Here is a 21,833-nt window from a genome sequence, read left to right as displayed (position 1 = left end):
CCGAGATTCCGGACAATGTGGTTAACCGAACTCGATTTTGCATCCGACTTGTTACAACTCGAACTCGTCTTTAACCAGATAGGTACTCAACATAATCCCACCCAAAATGACCCATAATCAACACCTCGAGATTAACCCGAGAATGTGATTAAACGATATAATTTGATTTAACCGTATCAAGTTTCATTCAACAAATAATAAGTTTGATTGAATTGAATCAAGTTTAGTTTAGCTAAAATTAAACAATAAATGCAAGCCCACAATCAAATCTTATGACTTTATCTTAGGCTAAAACAAATTTGTGAAACCAAACGTGAGGTATTAACCGACCCAGTGTGGTATTAACCCGACATAGACCCGTACTTGAATGGACTTGTAACCGAATCGACTTGAATCAAAATGTTAAATCACCTGCGAAAAACCCGAACCCAATGAAATCCGACCCAAAACTTGATCGAGTAACTGAATTTACAGCCCTAAATTAAACATGATTTCAAATTTCATTGTCTATCTCTTTCATATGATGTGTTGATGAAAATAATTGAAAAACAAAACGTGAGCGGCAGGATTCGAACCTGCGCGGGCAAAGCCCACATGATTTCTAGTCATGCCCGATAACCACTCCGGCACGCCCACTTTGATTGACTAAATGTGTCATGAAAATTTATAATACTGTCAACAATCCTTCGCCCCAAACTTGATACAGCGAGAATTCTTTTTTAGTTTTTTTTTTTTTTTTTTTTTTTTTTTTTTTTTTTTTTTTTTTCTTAGTATTTAATTTCCATTAATTAATAATTTTTTTATTTGGATGTTTTAAAATTTTTTTCTAATTAATCGATTAGTGATTATTTGTATTTATCCAATTTTTGTTAATATGGCTAATATTCACAATAAAGAAAACCAACGCTTTTTAGAGGTGACCCTCATGAGAAAAAAGTTTCTGGGTCAGCCCATCGTGCTAGGTTGAAGCAGGGGGTTAGGCAATGTCAAGCCCAATGGTTTAGCACCTTAGAATAGGCGCATACATATATGGATGACCCTATTAGTATAGATAGTTCATTGACGTTATGTGATGAAGGGGAGAGACATATTGAGCATCATGGGTTTGTAGACAGCTTAACAATTGGATAGTTGCTCGAAGACAGATTAGTAAATTTGTGTACACACAGGCTAGGCCTAATACTTCTGGTGGTCTTGATGCCCCATCAAAGATCCTAATGGATGATATAGCTCCCTGAGCTAGAAGATTTAGATAGGCAGCTAATAGGGATTGGGTGATAGACTTCGCTATGAGGACCTACGAATGCTAAGTTGTTGCCTACCTATGGGGGGCACATAGCTAGGGCTATTTACGAGGGTAGTGAGCGTACGCCTCCAAATTTAGAGTGTCGTACTAGGAATTAGATCATTGAGACCATTATAAGACTTAGAGATATGTTTGATGAGTTCTATAGAGAGTTGTCTGGTACTTCTTTGGGCCAATTACCTTGGATCATGCATCAGTACAGTAAATGTGCTTTTTCTGCTTTTGCTTAAAGGTGACAACCATATACAAACACCTTGCACATGTGCTAGAGAGAGATAACTATTATATTGCACGATGTGCAACGCATACTTAGAGTTAATTATTCCATAATTTAACATGCACTAGTTGGTAAGGCGCGTGCGTTGTTCCCCAAGAAATCCTATTTAATTTAAAATTTTAATTTTAGAAAATAATTAATCTTTAATTAATAATTATAGTAATCGATTTGAAGTTGAAGTAAAGTCAATAACAAAAAGAATATTGAGAGAACTGAGCTTGATGGTTCTTCAAGATAACTTGCAATGATTGTCCTACTTAATAATTCTATAATTTTGCAAATGAAACAAAAATAATTGCCTTGTATGTTATCAATAGTCATTACATTTGGAAATAATTTTCCTAAATCATTAATCATATTTAAGTCAATAGTAATGGTGTGAATGACATACTTCCGTGAGGACTTTCAAAAGTATACAATAATTAGTTTAGTGCCTGACTGCATGTATCAGAGACCTATTCTAGTACTCATTGATTTTTTGAACCTACTAATCTATCAATGTTAACTTGGCTAGCTCTTGTCCAAAATGTTGTAGGTGTTATTCAGATCTGTTGTAGTTTTCGACCGATTACATTAAGTCTACAGTTGGAGATTAAAAAAGAATGCATACAAGTTATGTTAGAAAGTACAATAATGTGTACAAGACCCCATAATTAGTGTAGAATTTATTTCATTAAAACTTTTGATGAATTCCAAAATAAGGTAGTCAACCTATACAAAAATAGTAATAGTTAATATTGATATGTAGGATTCAAAACTAAAAATGAATAAAAGTGCTAAAACTTAGACAAGATAAGGGGAAAATAGAATGAGTAAAAGTTAGAAGATGGAAAATGTTTTTACTCATTGGTGTGATTTTTTATATTGGTAAACTTTCATATTTATAGGCAAGTTTATCTACAATTACATTGAATGCATTTACATTAGGGTAAATTCATTAATTAACTTTCACACTATATTTCAACACTCCCCCTTGAATGCATTGTAATAGCATTCTAATTATGTAAAAAGAGTAAAATATTATTATAATATTTCTATTTAATACCGCCTCATTAAAAACCTTGTCAGGAAAAACCCAAAAGGATAAAAACCTGAACTAAGGGAAATTCCAATTTCATATACAAGTTGTTCGAACCTCTTTGATGGAAGAGACTTTGTGAACATATCTGCAAGATTTTCACTTGATTGAATTTGTTCGACTTTTACTATTTTATACTTCTGGAGGTCATGTGCGAAGAAAAGTCTTGGTGCTATATGTTTGGTTCTGTCCCCTTTTGTGAAGCCTTCACTAACTTGTTCAATACAACCGGTATTATCTTCAAAAATTACAATTGGAGAATTTATTATCGAGTTTATCCCACATTCTTCTTGAATATGACCAATTACTGACCTTAACCATTTACATTCTCTACTTGCTTCATAAAGGGCGATCAATTCTGCATGGTTTGATGATGTAGCTGTCAGTGTCTATTTTGTCGATCCCCTAGATATTGCGGTACCTCCATATGTGAATACATATCAATTTTGTGATTTAGCCTTATGGGGATCTGATAAGTATCCAACATCTGCATATCCAACAAGAGTAGCATCTTGCTTTGATCGATAAAATAATCCAAGATCGTTAGTTCCTCGAAGGTAGCGCAACGTATGTTTTATCCCACTCCAATGTCTCTTTGTTGGTGAATTGCTATACCTAGCTAATAAATTAATAGCGAAAGCAATATCAGGTCTTGTATTATTAGCTAGATACATCAGAGCTCCAATTGCGCTTAAATATGGCACTTTAGGGCCAAGAATCTCCTCGTCTTCTTCACAAGGTCGAAATGAATCATCTTTTGGTTTTAATGATCGCACTATCAATGGAGAGCTCAACGGATGAGCTTTGTCCATATGAAATCTTTTTAGAACCGTTTCTGTATAGTTGGTGTTGGACCTCTTGAGTTTTGATGATGACTACACTTTATTTAAACAAATATGTTTTTAAGAGATTATGTGCAGGTCGATATCCGGTCGTAATTATGATCATTGATAGTACCTATGGCTTCATTCATGGAAATGTACGTGTCAAAAGGATTCAAGAGATGTTAGAAGAGTATATCACTTGGGATGTAAAATGGAGACATGAAGTCTACTATTCCCAAGTTGGATGTTCTAGCTAAACTAGAATTCAGAGACAGCGCACTGTTCCCAACTGAAGTCAGCCTACGTCCGCTAAAAATTCTGATTACTATTTAATTATTATTTTTTAGTTGATGTAGAAAATAAAGTTAATGTGTTGCAATTATAATTTATTAAAGTTAATTGGCAAAAGATTTTCCAAAATGATTTTTTTCTTTTCAAGCATTATTTTAGGATCTATATTTAGTAAATATTGGATTTGCTAAATATAGGAATAGCTATTGTTGTTAGTAAATATGATTTTCCAAGTTGAAAAAGTCTTTGCTGTTATTACTGTTTTTTTAACCGGTCTTTATCTTAGAAAATAGGTTATCGTTCCTATTATGAGTTAGCATGTAACCATTCCTAATTTTAGTAAGCATAACCGTTTCTATAAATAGCATAAAAGTTCCATTAGTTATTGCTGGAACAGGAACTGATGTTGAAGAAACTGCTGCTTAAAGGGAACATATGCTATTATTAGTAATTGGGAACAGCGGTTATTGTTGCTTTAACCGTATGCTTGATTTAATCAAGTCTTGTGGAAATAGCCGTTTGTGTGATTAATCCACATTACTCCCATGATCTTTTTGATAAGGAATAATGGATTGGATTATTCCATTTTCTTAAAGATTTTATTTTTTATAAATAGCAAGTGGATTCGACTGTTCCTAAGTATCTAACGCATGAACTTTGTTATTTTCATGTGATTATTTTTGGAAATCCACAAGAAATATTTTGTTTTGAAAATTGTCAATTAACTCATAATATTTTCTTGAGCAACTCATTGATTTTATTTTTAAGATTTTTATCCTTTTTGTAAGGGTTTTTGAGAGAACTTGTAATTAGACTCGGGTGAGTCTAAGGGGGAATTAGATAGCTTTGAGTGAAGCTATTGAGGAGTTTAGCTTTTAGTGAAGCTAAGTTTGTTGCTTTGAGTAAAGAAATTTGAGAGAGAAGAGTTGGCCTAGTCCATTCGCTTCGAGTGAAGTAAGGTGTTTATTGTAATTATAACTAATTGCCTTAAACATAGTGGTGTATTTAGAATTCCCGAGGGGTCGTGGTTTTTCCTTCTGTTTAGGCCCAGAAGGTTTCCACGTAAAAATTCATTTGTCTCTTTTATTATTTTGCTCTAAGTTCAAGCTTTATTTATCTTAATTCAATTCCGCAAAAACAGGGCAAGAACGCTTGAATTAGTAACAATAACAATTCACCCCCCTCTTGTTGCTGTTCCCGTTCCTAATTGAGTCTACAGTTGGATTGGTGCACAAAGATTCCACCCCTTAAGTGCTCTATTTGTAATCCAAGGAAAAATTTTGATTTCCTAAGATCTTTCATTTTAAATTCTTTCATCATATATTTTGCAGTTTGTTCAAGCTCTTTGGGAGTTCTAATGATATTTAAATCATCAACATAAACTACAATTATAGAAAATCCTGATTGAGTCCGTTTAATAAATACACAAGGATTGATTTGATCATTTTTAAATCCTTCTTTCAGGAGATATTCACTAAGACGGTTGTACCACATTCTTTCAGATTGTTTTAGTCCATAAAGTGACCTTTTCAGCTTTATAGAAAACATTTCTCGTGATTTGTGGTTTTCTGGTAATTTAAGTCCTTCAGGGACTTTCATATAAATGTCTGTATCAAGTGAACCATATAAATATGCGGTCACAACATCCATAAGTCGCATTAGCAACTTGTTTGAGACAGTTAGACTTATCAAGAATCTTAGTGTAGTTGCATCTACTACTGGAGAATACGTTTCCTCATAATCAATCCCTGGTCTTTGGGAAAAACCTTGTGCTACAACTCGTGCCTTATATCTAACCACTTCATCTTTCTCATTCCTTTTTCTCACAAACACCCATTTATAGCCGACCGGTTTTATACCATTTGGTGTTCGGGTAATTTGTCCAAAAACTTCTTGTTTCTCAAGTGACTTTAACTCTGCTTGAATAGCATCTTTCCATTTTGGCCAATCATTCCTATGCCGACATACTTGTATCGTTCTTGGTTCTATATAATTTTCATCAAGCGGTGGCAATTGAATAAGCAATTGCGTCATTAATAATAACATTCTTTCGATTTATTTGCCTTTTAGTTGAAATGTAATTAATCAAAATTTCATTGTTATCTTTTATATCATTATTTTCTTCTTCTCTGAGATTTTTGTCCTCATCTCCAAAACTTGTTTCTTTACAATTCATTGAAGAAGTAATATTGATAACATTTGTCATTTCATTCAACCTTTTGGATTTTCTTTGTTTCAAATCCTTTGAACCAAGTGGTCTTCCACGCTTCCGGCGTGCAATAGATTCATTTTCAGTGGCTTTGTTATCAATGGGAATTTCAATTCGTGCCGGAACATTTGCCGCAGGAATATATGATTTTGTCACTTGCTTTGTTTCTACAAATGCATCAAGTAATCTGTTTGCAATATATTGATTATGGACAAATTTTCTAACTTCTTGTTCAGAAGCATTTGTTTTTGGATCATATATTTTCAAATGCATTGCATTCCATGTGAGATCTATTTCCTTCTTATTTGGGTCCACTTTCTCTCCCCTTAAGGATAGGAATATTGTCTCATTAAAATGACAATCTGCAAATCTAGCATTAAAAAAATCATCAGTCATTGGTTCTAAATATTTGATAATTGATGGGTATTCAAATCCAACATAAATTCTCATCCTTCTTTGTGGACCCATTCTTGTACGTTGGGGTGGTGCAATAGGGAGATATACTGCACATCCAAATATTTTCAAGTATGATATATTTAGTTCTCGACCATGCACTAATTGCTGTGGTGAATATTTATGATAAGCACTTGGGCTCAATCTTATCAATGATGATGCATGTATTATTGCGGCCCCACGCAGATGATGGCAATTTTGACCTCATTAATAATGGTCTTGCTATTAATTGGAGTCTTTTAATCAATGATTCAGCCAAACCATTTTGAGTATGAACATGAGCTACTGGATGTTCTACATCAGTTCCAATTGACGTACACTAATCATTAAAAGTTTGAGATGTAAATTATCCGGCATTGTCAAACCTTATTCGCTTAATTGTATAATCTGGAAATTGATTTCTCAATCGAATGATTTGAGTAAGTAATTTCGCAAATGCCACATTTCTAGTTTGTAGGAGACTTACATGTGACCATCGTGTTGAGGCATCAATCAATACCATAAAATATCTAAATGGCCTAGAAGTAGGATTACTTGGCCCACATATATCTCCATGAATTCTTTCAAGAAATTTAGGAGTTTCAGTAGCAATTTTATTTAAAGATGGTCTAATTATCAATTTGCCTTGTGAGCATGCAGAAAATGATAATTCATTTGGTTGGGGAATTCTCATTTTAATTTCTTCATTAGATGCCCAATTTAATTTTCAATAATTTTTCGCATCATTCCCACATCAGGATGACCCAATCGGTCATGCCATAAATTCATCATTTCTTTATTATCTAACTTCTGGTTAGACACCATGTTTATCTCAACCGGTTTTATATCAATACGATATAATCCAGATGAGTATGCTGGTAATTTTTCATGAATGCTTTTCTTGCCGCATTTTTCAGACGTGATGCATAAATATTCAGTATGATTTTCGGTCATTGTTTCTAAATGATAACCATTTTGGCGTACATCTTTGAAACTTATGATATTTTATCGAGATTTATTCGAATATAAAGCATCATTAATTACTAGTTTTGTCCCATTTGGAACTGTTATTTGAGCTTTTCCATATCCTTCTATTAGTTTGGTAATCCCAGAGATTGTAGTGACATCTGCTTTCACCATTTTTAACTCAGAAAAGTATTCTTTGTGCTTTAGGATAGTGTGATTTGTTCCACTATCTAGGAGGCATTAATATTTGAACCCATTTTCAAACTGATCCATATCTTTATATTAAATAAATAGATAGTTAAAATAAAATTTCATTAACCTTAGATGATATCAATACATAAAAAGGAGATATATAAAAAGGAAATACAACTAAATACGTATCACAACATTGTTAAGAAAAATTCAAATATCTTTGTCATATTCTTTATCATTTTCATCGCCATCTAAATAAAAGTCTGAAAGGTCAAGATTAGGCATTGACGTGCTTGCTTTATGATAAGGATCGACATTAAGCATTGAGGTGCTTGCTTCATTAAAGTTTGCTTCCACATTTTTTACCTTTTTCTTTTGGGAAGCTAGATATAGCTCCACCAAATGTTTGGCAGTACGACATGTACGTGCCCAATGCCTTGTCATACCACATTTGCAACAAATACTTTCTTTTCGTTCTTGATGGCTATTTTTATTGTGATATCCAACTTGTTTTCCCCTTCAAGAATTATTATTGTAATGACTATTATAACAATTTTGGGGAAAGTGGTCTCTACCGAATCCTTGGAACTTTCTACCATGTCCATTAAAATTTCCACGACCTTGTCCTTGTCCTCTTCCTCGGAAATTTTCGCGTCATCTACCACCGTTATTATAATTTCCACGGCCTTTATGTTCAAGAGCATGTGCTTTAGGCACATGTGTTTTAGTAGAGTGTGTCTCACGGATAGTTTGAGATCCAACAGGTCTTATATTATGATTTTTCCAGAAAAGATCATTATGTTGTTCAGCTAGTGAGAATACTACACTCAGATCTGAATATCTTTTGAAATTTCTTTCCCTATATTGTTGTTGCAGAATAATATTTGATGGATGAAAAGTAGATAATGTGAGTTCAATCATTTCTGCATCAGTCACCGGGTGCTCACAGCATTTCAACATTGATGCAATTCGGAGTAATGTTGAATTGTACTCACTGAGAGTCTTAAAATTAGAAAATCTTAAATTCTTCCACTCATGGCTAACTCTTGGAAGAAGCACTCTTTGGTGGTGATCAAATCTTTTGACAAGGGAGTCTCACAATGTTTTGGGATCTTTTATGAATAAGTATTCAGATTTAAGGCAATTATGAATATGATGCCTCAAGAGGATTAAGGCTTTGGCCTTTTCTTGATTTGTAGCTACCTTTATTTTGGTAGCTTGAATTCCATCTATTGAATCCTTTTCTTTTACTTCCAATACAGTATGTTCAAGTCCTTGAGCTTCTAAGTTCATGATGGCATCTTTTTTCCGTTCTAAGAATTTTTGTCCAGTTAAGTCTAATATGTTGAATAGTTTTTTTGTAATCTCTGCCATACTTGCTACATAATATATATTTGTTTTGTAAGTATATGACAATGCAATACTTCTTATATTTTCATAATAATAAACCATAAGAAAAATTATGATGTTTTAATTTCATGATTTTCTCTCCCTTGGTTTATTATTATGAATTTGTTGTAGATAATAAATTTAGAAATAAATCAAGAACAAGAGATATAATAATAATAATAATAATAATAATAATAATAATAAGGAGAAGAACAAAAAAAATTAAAGACAATAAATGCTAATGAGGGTTAAAAAATAGCATATAATTTATCATACAAAATGCATTAACAAACAAAAGAAAATATGACAAAGAAAATTATATGCATTTTGATTCTTCTTCAAAAAAAAAATTAATTCTTCATAATTATTATAATTCCTAATGCTACAACAAGAACCACCAAACCCATAATTGAGGAGATATATAATTTGAGTTTGACAAAATTTTCTTCAAATCTAAAAGTATGGGAAGAGGAAGAAGATGAGTTGTTTTTGTGATGGGGGTACACTATCGATGGAAGGAGGAAGGAGAAGGAGGGTTTTTGATGTAAAGAGTAAAGTTGAAAGCATAAGGGGTATGTGGTAAAAACAATTGGGGTAATTCCATTTTATAGAGGGTTATTCCAAATTGTACAATATACCGTATTATTTATGTATACTTAAAAAAATACGTAAAGTAAAAGGTAAATAAAAAAATGAACATGGATATAAATGAAAATACTGCAAATAACAATGCACATATAAATATACGAGAATAAAAAATACTGCTAACCGTCCATTTAGGCGGTAAAAGAAAAACAATTAGCCAGCCATACAGGCGGTTTAAAGAGTAACAAAAGAAATAAATAATACTAACCGTCTATTTAGGTGGTAAAAAAAATTAACCAGCCATATAGGCGGTAAAATAATAACAAAAGCAATAAAGTGTCCTTATGATCCGTAAAGGTGATGTATTGTCCGATAAATTATTTTATGGGTTATTTATCTTGCAACGTTTAGTACTTATTTCTCCCAAATCATCTTTAGTTCTTTTATTACTTGGTGAGGGTTTATTTTCAGTTGATGTTGTTGGAGCATTATTAGTTAGTTAGTTGTGATGATGAATTATTTGTTGGTCGTATTAGTGGAATATTAGTCGGTGGGACTACTGGATTATTAGTTGGTCGTATATGTGAATTAAGAGTTGGCGGTACTGGTGGACCATTAGTATTATTGGGATTAGTATGTCGGAGCTGATTTAAATCAGTCCTTGTTGAGTTTGTAGTGAAGGGTATGAAATTATGCTCAAGTATAAAATATAAAAATGTTTTAGAAACACCTTGGATGACGATGCTGATACCATTTGATTGTTGGTCCATTTGTGGATACCGATGAAAAAAAATGCTTAATTAGGTTTAAAAAATATTACCTTCTTGATTATTAAGGGTAGAGTTGGTGCTGATAATATGTTAAAACTTAGAGAGATAAAGGAGAAATAGAATGAGTAAAAGTTAGAAAATAGAAAATGTTTTTACTCATAAATACATTCACATTAGGGTAAATTCATTAATTACCTTTCACACTATATTTCAACAAAAAGAACATTTTAAATTCAACAAAAGAATTATTAAGAACATGAAATATGTAAAGCGACATGGTCTCTAGAGTTTATACAGAAATAAGTTCATCATAAGCTTGATATTAGCATTGCGCTTTGTAAATGTATTTCTAAGCTTATACAAATGATTTTGATTGATCAAATGGTAACTACTTATTGAGTAAAAATACCTGTTGATTGAGTAATATCATACATAAAGTATACAAAAGCATTCTTACAAGATTTAAAGGAGCTATATGAGCATGAATTTTCTTAATTGATAAGAGCAACCCTCAAAATCCACGTAGACAAATGCAAATTTTACTTGCACTTGAACTATTAAAAACAACTAAGGATGACAAAACCATCAAGAGCCTTAGTAGAAGCTGTAACTTCTTCTGCTTCTTTCATACGTACAAGTTATTCTCCCGCAGCCTGCACAGATTTTGCGGTGTCTCTTAGCTGAGAACGAAGCATTCATTCTTATAACAACACCTTTTCTTCTATCTTTCCACTTTCAAAGCTGAAATTTCCCCTGTAATAACATTGATAAACTTTGATTTAGCCCCTATAAACCCTGCTCTAACAGCAGCTTTCTTAACATTCATGATTCCATCTTGCATTTGTCTATGTTTTACAAGCATTTGCATATGTTTTTGCTCAAGATCAGCATGCTATTCCAGTATGCAATTTTTGATTGTTTTCAATTTTTTACAAACTAAAACCTTAAACAATATAAATTAAACTTGCTCACACAACCAATCATCCTTCTACACTAATAAATAGTAAGATGCGTAGTACCGAAGCCTAAACCATTATAAAACTTGCTTCAAATCCAATATAAACAGCAAAATGATGTGGGATTTTGCGCACAAGTCCAAAAACACATATAACAATTAATTAAATCCAAAATTTTAAAATTGAGAGAAAAAGCGAAAAATGACCACAAGGATTCATAATTGGTGGTGAAAGGTTCAAATTAAGGCACGATAGCATGGACTTGATTAGGTCATTAGAATATGAATCTCCAAACACAAATATAAAATCTAATCACACTATAAAATTTTATGCCCAGTAGTCTTAAAAGGCAAAACTATCAAGGATTAACTTGCAAGAGCTCTATGCAACAGACAGTTGTGTAAATTCCCCAAACAACTACATAAAAAGGTTTCACAAAGCACAGGAAGTAACATCAACAATTCTTGAAGGGGAATATATGGACCTTATGTGACAAGCAGCGTTATTGGGAGACACTTCAAAACTCGATTGAGTAACGATATTAGTCAAAAAACCCTCGTATAGTTAATATCATCACTCACTTCAGACAACATTTTTCTCAAGAATGAACTTGCTCAAATTCTATATTAACTTGCTCAAATAATAATAATCATAATAATAATAATAATAATAATAATAATAATAATATATTAAATAAAGTATGAAGATGATGTTATGCTTTCTTAATCAAGAGATATGATTTCAATAACTCGATGAGTAGAGGTAGTATGACCTCACTAACTTTAAAATAGACGTAGTATGACGTCGATTGGTGGAAAGATTTGTACTCGCGGTTTATGGGGGCATTATGAGCCACCGCGGGGTATTCATACTTAACCATAGGCACCGAAGTAAGGCGTGTTGCCTATGGTAGAGACTTGCTTAGGGGTTAGCTCCCCCTAATGTATTGTCTCACTCTTGAAGTTTGGGGTTTGGTCCAGCAGTATGGCCGGTAAAGTACAGCAGTATGGCTGACTGACTCAATGAATCATTTGAAATTTATTTAAAAGTAATTATTGAACTGTAGTCGACGTATGGTAGGTTGCCATTGTGCTTTAGGTTATAATGTTAATGTTAAAAGAGATTTTTTGCTGACGTGTACCTTTGATCCTAACTATCCTGCGATGATGTTGTTTTCGTTTCGGGGTTAATAACTAGCAGTGAGTTAAGTTGCAGGCTGGGGAGTGAGGATTACACCTGAAGAATAAGATAGATTGTACGGAAGGATTTTAATTTTGAACTTTATTAGCTTTTTAGGAATGGATTTGTTTAAGAGGCAACTTTGCTCTCGAGATGTATTCCTTGGACTTTTGGTTTCATATCTTTTATTCGCTGCTAAGACTATGATATCACTAAATAATCTACAATAACTCTAGTAGAACTCGATCCGCAAGTTTTAATTTTAAAAATTTCGTTTTCTCGTGCCTTTATAACATCTTGGTTTAACTCGGGTCCTGCTTAGTTTTCTTTTAAAATATAAAAATTTCTCTTTTAACGATCCGAGTTTTTCCTGGATTTTACAACTGGTATCAGAACGGGAGTTCTATTCTAGCATTAAACGCATAAGTCAATAGGCTAATGAAAAAAAAATAAATATAAAAGTTGTGAGAGTAATGGGTAGACGTTAAGGGGTATTTATTACCTGGTTTTAACACCTTAAGCTAAGTTTCGGAGACAAGTTTTAATAGTGTTGTGTGCTTGGTAGATATTTTGTTTATGAATTATGATATTATCTAAGAAAAAAAAAGAAAAATTTTTTATATGTATATTTTGTTTCACCTTGGAAATTGATTGTTTCTTTGCTCTTTCTTTCATTTGTGAGTTAGGGATTACAAACATTTTATCTGTCATGGATAAAGGAAAAAGACCTGCCAAAGGGGGAAGTAGTTCCCTAGAAGAACCATAGAGAGCCTTAGTTAATGTACCAGTCTGGGCAGAGATAGAAGCATTAAAAATTTGGGACAGGAAAGAAGGATGGAGGTGATCTACAAAAAAGTCTCAACAACTTTATGAGGGAATAATAGCTGAGGAAATTGCTGAGTTTAATGAGAGAATTGATCAATTGGACCGAGAATTTGATAGATGGATAGAGAGATGGAGTTTGTAGACCATGAGAGACGTGAGAATGTTGAAGCTAGTGGGGCAAGGGCTGAGATTGTTGAGGAGGATGTTCCAGTAGTCAACCCTAACTCAGTTCTGCAGATAGATTTTGATGAGGAGGATCCCAAGGAGGATCCTAAGGAGGATCTAGGAGAAGATTCCGAGGAAGGCCCCGAAGAGGGTCTGGAGGAAAATACTGGGAGAAATTCCGAGGGGGAGGCTGAAGAATTTTATGAAAATAGTGCGGAAGGGGGATATAATGCTGATATGGAGGTGGAAGCAGTTGCTAAGGAAAATATTATGAGCGAGAGTGATAGTGATATTGCGATGTGGGGAGGAGAGCCGCGGGAACAAGAAGACAGTATGAGTGAGGACGATAGTAAAATTACAATGTGGGAAGGAATATTACCCGAACCAGAAATTATTGAGCTTTCAGATTTTGAGGAACAACTAGATATGAGTGACTCCCTACCCGTAGAGACACCCACTGATTCTGATAGCACATCCAGTGACGACTCTAGGGATGTTGATTTTGACCCTGACTCATATGAGGAAGACCGGGACCGTATGGATGCATCGCCTTTTACTATGTGATCTTGCTTTTGATTGTAGTATTTATGCTTATGATTTCATATGACTATTTCCACACTAATAATGATGTATGGATATTTTGTCGAGAAGTTTCTTTTGGTTTGTTTTGACAATATGGTTACGAAGCACGATGATTATTTGGGATTTTTGTACCCAAGTATTTTGGAATTTAATAATATGTTATGGTAGAGTATGCTGGTTGAATTAGAATATCATCTTGATTTTCTGTTTAATTATTTATAACTTCTTCTCATTAGCTGAATTTGTGAAGTTTCATACATTATGATATTGAAATTTTGTGAATATTGAGCATTAGTATAATTAATTAAAAATAATTGTTTTTATTTGGCGGAATCTTAGGAGCCGATTAACAGGCTCAACTTTTTAATTCTACCAACTATTATGATATACCTTTTTATCTCTAAGAAGTTAGAGTAGCCTAAGTTTTGTTTAACCTCGATGATGGAAATAGAATATTTATAAATATACCTTGTTTATTAAAATGCAGTATACTTTCCATGCCTCCATTCTTGAAAAGAACGGAAATAGAGGTGACTTTGACCGTGTACTTCGGAACCTAGTGAAAGCCCTAGTTGGTGCAAGAAACCCTAGACAGAAATACTTGGAACAGAGGGCTTCATCGATTAGTAAGAGAATAGCCCATAGTAAGCCCTCTACTTATGATGGGAAAGGACAACCTTCTGTGTTGGAAAACTTGCTTCGAGAGTTTGACAAACTCTTTAGTGTAGTTCGATGTCCCGCGGAATTTATGGTCGACCAGGCTGCATTTTTTCTGGTCGAAGATGCTGACTACTGGTGGACACATAGCAAGGCGAGGCTGATAGAGGAGAATGATGGTGAATTAAGCTGGGAGCGTTTTAAGGGAGCGTTAAGGGATCAATTCTACCCACCTCATGTGAGAATGGATAAGTCAAACGAGTTTGCTAGGTTTGAAATGGGGAATTTAACAGTGGATGAATATTACCAGAAATTTATGGAATTTCTGAAGTTTTGCCTTGAGGACGTCCCGACTAAAACAAAGAAAATGCAACGGTTCGAACTGGGTCTATCGTACGAGATTTAAAAACACATTGAGACTGATAGGTACGATACTTTAGGCCAGTTATATAAGAGGGTAGCTCAGATAGGAAATGTTATTAGGATGGAGCAGGAGAAGTTGGCCCATAATAGGGATAAGAGGAGGGAGTTTATGTTCCCGAATGCAGTGAACGGGAGTAATCATGAACAAAACCACTTTAAGAAACACAAAACCTATGGAGATTATCAAGAAAAAGTGTATCAGCTAGGACAATCAAGTAAAAGTGGGAGAGGTTCGACATCTAAGGCTAGGGTACATAAACCACTATATGACTGCAATGGAAAGGAAAGAATTTATAACTGTAGGAGATGCCAGAAAAATCATCCAGGGAGAGATTTTCGGGGACCATTAGTGGACTGTTCATACTGTGGTAAATCGGGTCATAGAATGTATGAGTCTTATGCTCGATTGGGACAACAAGAGCCTCAAGGGGGGAATCACAGAGGTTTTCTACAACAACGCTTCGAAAATGGTCGGAGTGGCAATGACACGGGAAGTGAAAATCAAAACGGTAGGGAAGCAGCACAAGTGTCCGATGTGGTCACAGGTACATTTTGCATCAATTCAAAGTCTGTTAAAGTTCTTTTTGATTCTGGTGCATCGTACTCGTTTATTTCTATGTCTAAAATTAAAGACTTCGGATTGGAAAATCCCGAGAAAACATCTTTCTGAGTCGCTATTCCTTCTGGAGAGACCTTTCATTGTAGTATGTTATTTCGTGGGGTGTCAGTCAATATAGGAAAGACAAAATTCTCGAGTGATTTGTTTTCTTTGGAAATGGAAGGTCTAGATGTAATCCTTGGGATGGATTGGTTGGGTAGATATAAGGCTATGATAGATTGTGAGGGACAATTCGTAATGCTAAGCGAACCCCCAAGAGAGAAAGTTAAATATAGGAAGCTTCCCAAGGGACCAAAGGTAAAAATCGTGTCGTCCTTAGAAGCAAGGAAGCTAATCAAGCAGGGACAACCGTGGTTTTTGTGTAGTGTAAGTAAGGTGGAGGTGCGGAAGGTTAGAATTGATGATATTCCTGTAGTCCGTGACTTCAAGGATGTATTTCCAAATAAACTTTCAGGCATGCCACCGAAAAGATACGTGAACTTTTTAATTAATTTGGTGCTTGGGACAGGGCCAATTTCAAAAGCCCCTTATCGTATGGCTCTAAGGGAAATGGAAGAATTGAAGGTGCAATTAGAGCAGTTGTTAGAAAAGGGTTATATAAGACCTAGCGTCTCTCCCTAGGGAGCCCCGGTATTATTTGTGAGGTAAAAGGATGGAACGATGCGTCTCTGTATTGATTACAGAGAACTCAATCAAGTCACTATTAAGAATAAATATCCGTTACTACGGATTGATGATTTTTTTGATCAGTTGCAAGGGGCAAGAGTCTTTTCTAAGATTTATTTACGGTCAGGATATCACTAGTTGCGCATTAAGGAGGAGGATATTAATAAGTCAGCTTTCCAAACCAGATATGGACATTTTGAATTCACTGTAATGCCTTTTGGATTAACCAATGCACCCGCTGCATTTATGGGGTTGATGAATAGAGTTTTTAATGCATATCTTGATAAGTATGTAGTGTTTTTTATTGATGGCATCTTGGTATATTCTAAGAGTCGTGAAGAGCATCAAGAAAATTTAAGGGTAGTCTTACAAATTCTTCGAGAAAATGAATTATATGCTAAGTTTTCAAAGTGCGAATTCTAGTTAGAACAGGTGGCTTTTATAGGTCACCTTGTTTCTAAAGAGGGGATCTCCGTTGATCTGGCAAAGATTGAAGTAGTCCGAGACTGGCCTACACGCCGAAATTTTACGGATATTCGATGTGTCTTGGGTTTGGCATGGTACTATCGTCGTTTTGTGAAGGATTTTTCTCGTGTCGCCCGTCCACTAACATCCTTGATGAAGAAGGAGAAGAAGTTTGAATGGACCGAGGAGTGTGAGAAGGCATTTCAGTTGTTGAAGGAGAAGTTAACTATAACTCCAGTGTTGACCTTATCTGATCCATCTTTGGAATATTCCGTCTACAGTGACGCTTCCAAACATGGATTAGGTTGTGTTTTAATGCAAGATAGGAAAGTAGTGGCGTATGCTTCGCGTCAGCTGAAGACTTATGAAGTGAATTATCCAACACATGACTTGGAATTAGCGGCTGTGATTTTTGCATTAATAAAAATCTGGCGTCATTATCTCTATGGTGTCAAATGCTAGATCTTCACGGACCATAAAAGTTTACAATTTTTTTTCATTCAATTCGAGTTGAATTTGCGCCAACGACGTTCGTTAGAACTTATCCGTGGTTATGATTTGGAGATTGCTTATCATGAGGGTCGTGCGAATGTAGTCGCTAATGCTTTGAGCAAAAAATCGAGGCACTAAGTCTCAGCGTTAGTAACCTTTGAGGAGTTGTGTAAGGAGTTTGAGAGAATGAACTTAGAGATAATCCAAGAAGGGGAGTTGGAAGCCAAGTTGTTGAAATAACAACCACTTGTTCATACAATCTTTGTTTACACTGCTTCGCTTTAACTATGTCGAGCTTTTTGTTAATCTTTTTTGTCATTTTTTTAGAATAATATTTTTAATAAAGGTAAGAGGTAAGTACTCTTGAGTGGTTTTTTTGAAGTTTTGACCATTATAATCTATATAAGCAAGAAAAAAAGATGAAACCATTTATAGACAAACAACAGCTGCAAAATTAAACCAACATGCAAGCTCTAACTATTTACAACTATCTACAGACATATTTAACGATGGTGAAACCCTAATACTCAATTGCTTACAAAACTAAAAATAAATAAAACTTTATAGATCATTTCAAAGAACTATAACACAATAAAACAAATAAAAAAAACAAAGATTAAAACCCTAGTAAAAATTGTAATGTACCTTGATGTTTAGAAGTTTAAATAAAAATGTGCTTTGGAGAAGAAGAAAGGAACAATAATGGAGGATTATCAAGAAGAGAATTAAGAAGGAAATAAGAAAAAACTAATTATGAAAGGTTAGTATAAAGAGGAGAAGAAATAGGAAAAGATTGATCATACCATCACCGCAAATGAATATTTTTAATTTAAAAAAATTGACAATTAGATTGGCCCATATAAACGGTCTCATAATAAGACTGTCACTCGCAAGTATTTGTGATGTAAAAGACAAATGTTACCAACAAATACATCAAAGATATACATGAATTATAATTTATTGTAATTAAAATTAGCAATATCTTTTCAGAGCGTCGCATACATGGTCGGGAATTAGCGACCACAATTGCTCAATTACAACAACACCAAATATCTAGTCGCAAATTGGTAGCTAATACCGCCTAGGTAAAGTTGGTGTGTACTGTTTTGAGCAGTTCCGGATCTAGGGTTTAAAGTCCCCTAGGGCACCAACGAATAAATTTTGACAGAGTTTTGTTTTTATAATTAACAACTAAAATATTTTTTGTTCCGGCAAATTAATATAAAAGGTAATGAACAAACTACAAATGTTCAAATTTAAAATTAAAACATAGACCAACAAAATGAAAAATAAAGTGACGAACAAACTACAATTGTTCTCGCCTAGTTTTCATATTTTGGAATCGATGTACTATAGCATCATTACTAAAATTGAGAAATAAATCCTTTTCCAAAAACGAAATCATGCAATCATTCAACAACTGTTCTCCCATTCTGTTTCGCACTTTACTTTTTATATGATACATCCCGGAAAATGATCTTTCGACACTTGTTGTCGTCACTGGAAGAAGCAATACAAGCTTCAATAGCTTGTAAACATCTGAATGAGTTTCATGCTTCTTTGTCTCAACAAGTGTTAAAGAAAGTTCGTTAAGAGTCTTCACATCCAAGAATCGCTCGTCATTTCTAACATCACCAATGTAACTTATAAGCGATTCCTCAAAGAATATCAAATCTTCATTTGGAAACTCATTTGGATAAAATTTAGCAAGGTTCAACAATTGTTTTGTATCAAAAGATGAGAATCCATCACTAGGACTAAAACAAGCCATACAAATAAGCAAATCTTTGGTTTTCTCACTGAATCGATTGTTAAGTTCTTGTAATTGTAGATCAATCACACTTAGAAAAACTTCAACTCGATAATGATGAAGATTTGTCACCCCAGGAGCTTTACCACGAACCATCCTCCTTCCACCTCCAATGTGACTAGAATACAAGTCCACCATATTTGGAACACCACAATCATACTCAATCATGAATGAAATAACTTTATTCAAGTGATTTTCCTAACCATTATCTCGTAGTTCTTGCAGATCCTTTTTTGTTCCATCAACCAAACTCATTGCATGAACTATATCTTGATCCATTTTTTGCAACCTCACATTCAATGAATTCGTCAATCCAAATATAGTTCCCATTAAATGTGCTATAAAAATGAAATCAAATGACATCAACATACCTATGATTGAATATGCCTTTGTCCTATCAGCCTCATGAGCATTTGCAATGGCTTCAAGGGACTCCAAGATTGGTCGAAACAAACCAAGCACATTTTTAATGCATTTAAAGTAAGTGCTCCAACAAGTATCACCTGGTCGAATTAAGCCAAGCTCTTGATTCAAACTACTTCCTGACTCAATATCAACTAATGACAATGCCTCAGCAATATGAGATATTTATTTTTCACGAAGAAACTCTTTTCGTTTAGGTGAGCCACCAACAAAATTCAATAGAAGTGGAAGGACTTCATCAAATAACTATCGACAGTCCTCACTCTTTTTGGAAGTTGCTACCAATGTCAATTGAAGTTGATGAGCAAAATAATGAACATAATGCGCAGATGAACATTCATTCAAGATTAAAGTTTTGAGGCCACCAATTGAGCCTCGCATATTGCTAGCACCATCATAAGCTTGACCCCGAACTTTAGGAAGTGTTAAAGAATGTTCCATAAGCAAGGATTCAATTGCATTTTTAATAGTCAAAGAGGTAGTGTTAGGAACATGTACAATGCCAAGAAAGCGCTCCACCACTCCACCACTCTTGCTAACATAACGCAAACAAACCGACAACTCCTCTTTATCAGATATATCTGCAGACTCATCAGAAAGAATAGTAAAACACTCGTCACCGATTTCTGTGATAATTGCTTTAGTGGTCTCTTTTGCACAAGCATTGATAATATCTTTTTGAATCGAAAGAGCTGTCATTTGACAATTTTTAGGGGCATTATCCAACTCAACATCTTCAACATCAGGTCTACCTTTCGCATAAAATTTTAAAAGTTCAATAAAATTACCCTTATTTAGTGAATCTTGGTTTTCATCATGACCTCGATATGCCAGGCCTTGAAGTATAAGCCACCTCAAGCACTCAATAGAAGCTTCTAATCTCGTTCGATATTTAATTTTTGCCTTTTCATTTTGCTTAAACAAAGCAGTTGAGACTAAACTATTTTGATTCTTAAAATCTTCAAGTCTTTTCATTGCTATTCGATGAGCACCCATATTTGCACCAACATGTAAATCAAAAGACTTCGACCTTTTCCAATTACAAATTCATCCATTGCAAAAGAATCTTGTCTAACATTATCATCCTTAAATAAATAACAAGCAAAACAAAAAGCTGCATCTTTCTCAACACTATATTCAAGCCATGTTTTGTATTTATCAAACCATTTTGGATTAAATCTACGGTTTTTTGTCCAAAACTTTGTCAATTTAAATTCATGTTTATAAGGTTGACAAAGATCTCTTGAACAATATTCTCTTCTAACAATATCTCGGTCACTTAGGTGAAACTGAGACACTCTTCTCCTTTTTCCAAGGTCTTGAGGAAGATTCAAAACATCAATGGAAGTTAATCTTTCTTCATATGTTGGGGTTGGGGTTTTGAAATTTGTATTAGTTTCAATAGTTTCACGTTCTTTCTCTTCATCTTGAGAAGAAGGAATAGATGATAGAGTAGGAGTAGGATTATTTGATTGTGCTTGTGCTTGTGCTTGACTTTGTTGAGTTGGATTAAACTTTTCCCCACTTTCTTTTCTAAAATGTTCTGCAAAAATAGAAGCAATATTCTCTTGTTTTCTCTTCATTATTTTGATTTTTGAATTCTAGCAAGAACATTAATATACATAGTCAACATAGAACACATTAAGAAATGACAATTAACAAATATTCAATATTTCTTATTCAAAGAGGATATACAAAAAAATCAAGAACAACATTTCAACTTTTCAAAATTCAAATTATAAACACATTAACAATTTAACATTAACAAATTTTCAATCACTCAAACAACATAAACAAAAAAAAAATCAAGAAACAACATTTTAACAAAATTCAATAATCCAGATTTAAAAATAGATGTTAAAACAACAAGTCAAATAGATTAAAAATTTAAGATTAACACTAAGATTAAATATTAGAACAAGATTAATATTAGGATTTAGGATAAAGAGTGAAAATACCTTAAACAAAATTAAAAATTTTGATTTTTAGGGGTTAGGGTTTGAAAACCTTCGACTCTTCGAGTTCGACTGTGTTCGAATCGAGGCTTTGAGCAACCCACAGCAGCACCGACAATGTCAAAGCACCAGGCAGCAGCGGCGGAAGGTGTCTGTGATAGAGTAGTAGCCGGCGGTGGTGTGGTGCGGGAGTGCGGCAGCGATAGTGGAGGAAGAGTTTGTGTAGATTTTTTACATTTAGAGTGAAAGAGAGCTGAGAGCTAGAGAGGAAGTAATTGAGTAAATGAGTAATACTAA

The 21,833-nt window shown here is 34.1% G+C and overlaps 3 protein-coding genes and 1 non-coding gene across 4 annotated transcripts; all 4 read right to left on the bottom strand.

The window, feature by feature from the left end:
* Positions 1–554: 554 nt before the first annotated feature.
* Positions 555–636, bottom strand: TRNAS-AGA (transfer RNA serine (anticodon AGA)). Its single transcript has one exon. It is a non-coding gene; the product is annotated as a tRNA-Ser (tRNA).
* Positions 637–8,229: 7,593 nt separating this feature from the next.
* On the bottom strand, positions 8,230–8,949 carry LOC130828612 (uncharacterized). Its single transcript, XM_057694576.1, has 2 exons — positions 8,675–8,949; positions 8,230–8,569 (listed from the first exon to the last, which is right to left on the bottom strand). The coding sequence occupies exons 1-2, from the start codon at positions 8,947–8,949 to the stop codon at positions 8,230–8,232; spliced, it is 615 nt and encodes a 204-aa protein (XP_057550559.1).
* Positions 8,950–18,654: 9,705 nt separating this feature from the next.
* On the bottom strand, positions 18,655–19,326 carry LOC130828611 (uncharacterized). Its single transcript, XM_057694575.1, has one exon. The coding sequence runs from the start codon at positions 19,324–19,326 to the stop codon at positions 18,655–18,657; it is 672 nt and encodes a 223-aa protein (XP_057550558.1).
* A 30-nt stretch (positions 19,327–19,356) lies between these two features.
* Positions 19,357–20,556, bottom strand: LOC130828609 (uncharacterized). The gene is made up of 2 exons (XM_057694574.1): positions 19,836–20,556; positions 19,357–19,715 (listed from the first exon to the last, which is right to left on the bottom strand). The coding sequence occupies exons 1-2, from the start codon at positions 20,554–20,556 to the stop codon at positions 19,357–19,359; spliced, it is 1,080 nt and encodes a 359-aa protein (XP_057550557.1).
* Between the last annotated feature and the right edge of the window lie 1,277 nt (positions 20,557–21,833).

The sequence above is a fragment of the Amaranthus tricolor genome, chromosome 12 (genome assembly GCF_026212465.1).
Source record: "Amaranthus tricolor cultivar Red isolate AtriRed21 chromosome 12, ASM2621246v1, whole genome shotgun sequence".
NCBI lineage: Eukaryota > Viridiplantae > Streptophyta > Magnoliopsida > Caryophyllales > Amaranthaceae > Amaranthus > Amaranthus tricolor.
Note: the sequence above shows the minus strand (reverse complement) of the source record. Positions and strands in the feature narration are given on the sequence as shown.

Bases quoted from the DNA above. Each gene is read 5' to 3' on its own strand.
- LOC130828611 (XM_057694575.1), bottom strand. From the start codon at position 19,326: ATGATTGAGTATGATTGTGGTGTTCCAAATATGGTGGACTTGTATTCT.
- LOC130828612 (XM_057694576.1), bottom strand. From the start codon at position 8,949: ATGGCAGAGATTACAAAAAAACTATTCAACATATTAGACTTAACTGGA. The intron at 8,570-8,674 runs GTGAGACTCCCT...TAAGACTCTCAG, and splicing joins ATAAAAGATCCCAAAACATT to TGAGTACAATTCAACATTAC.
- LOC130828609 (XM_057694574.1), bottom strand. From the start codon at position 20,556: ATGAAAAGACTTGAAGATTTTAAGAATCAAAATAGTTTAGTCTCAACT. The intron at 19,716-19,835 runs GTCGATAGTTAT...CATTGTCATTAG, and splicing joins TTCCAAAAAGAGTGAGGACT to TTGATATTGAGTCAGGAAGT.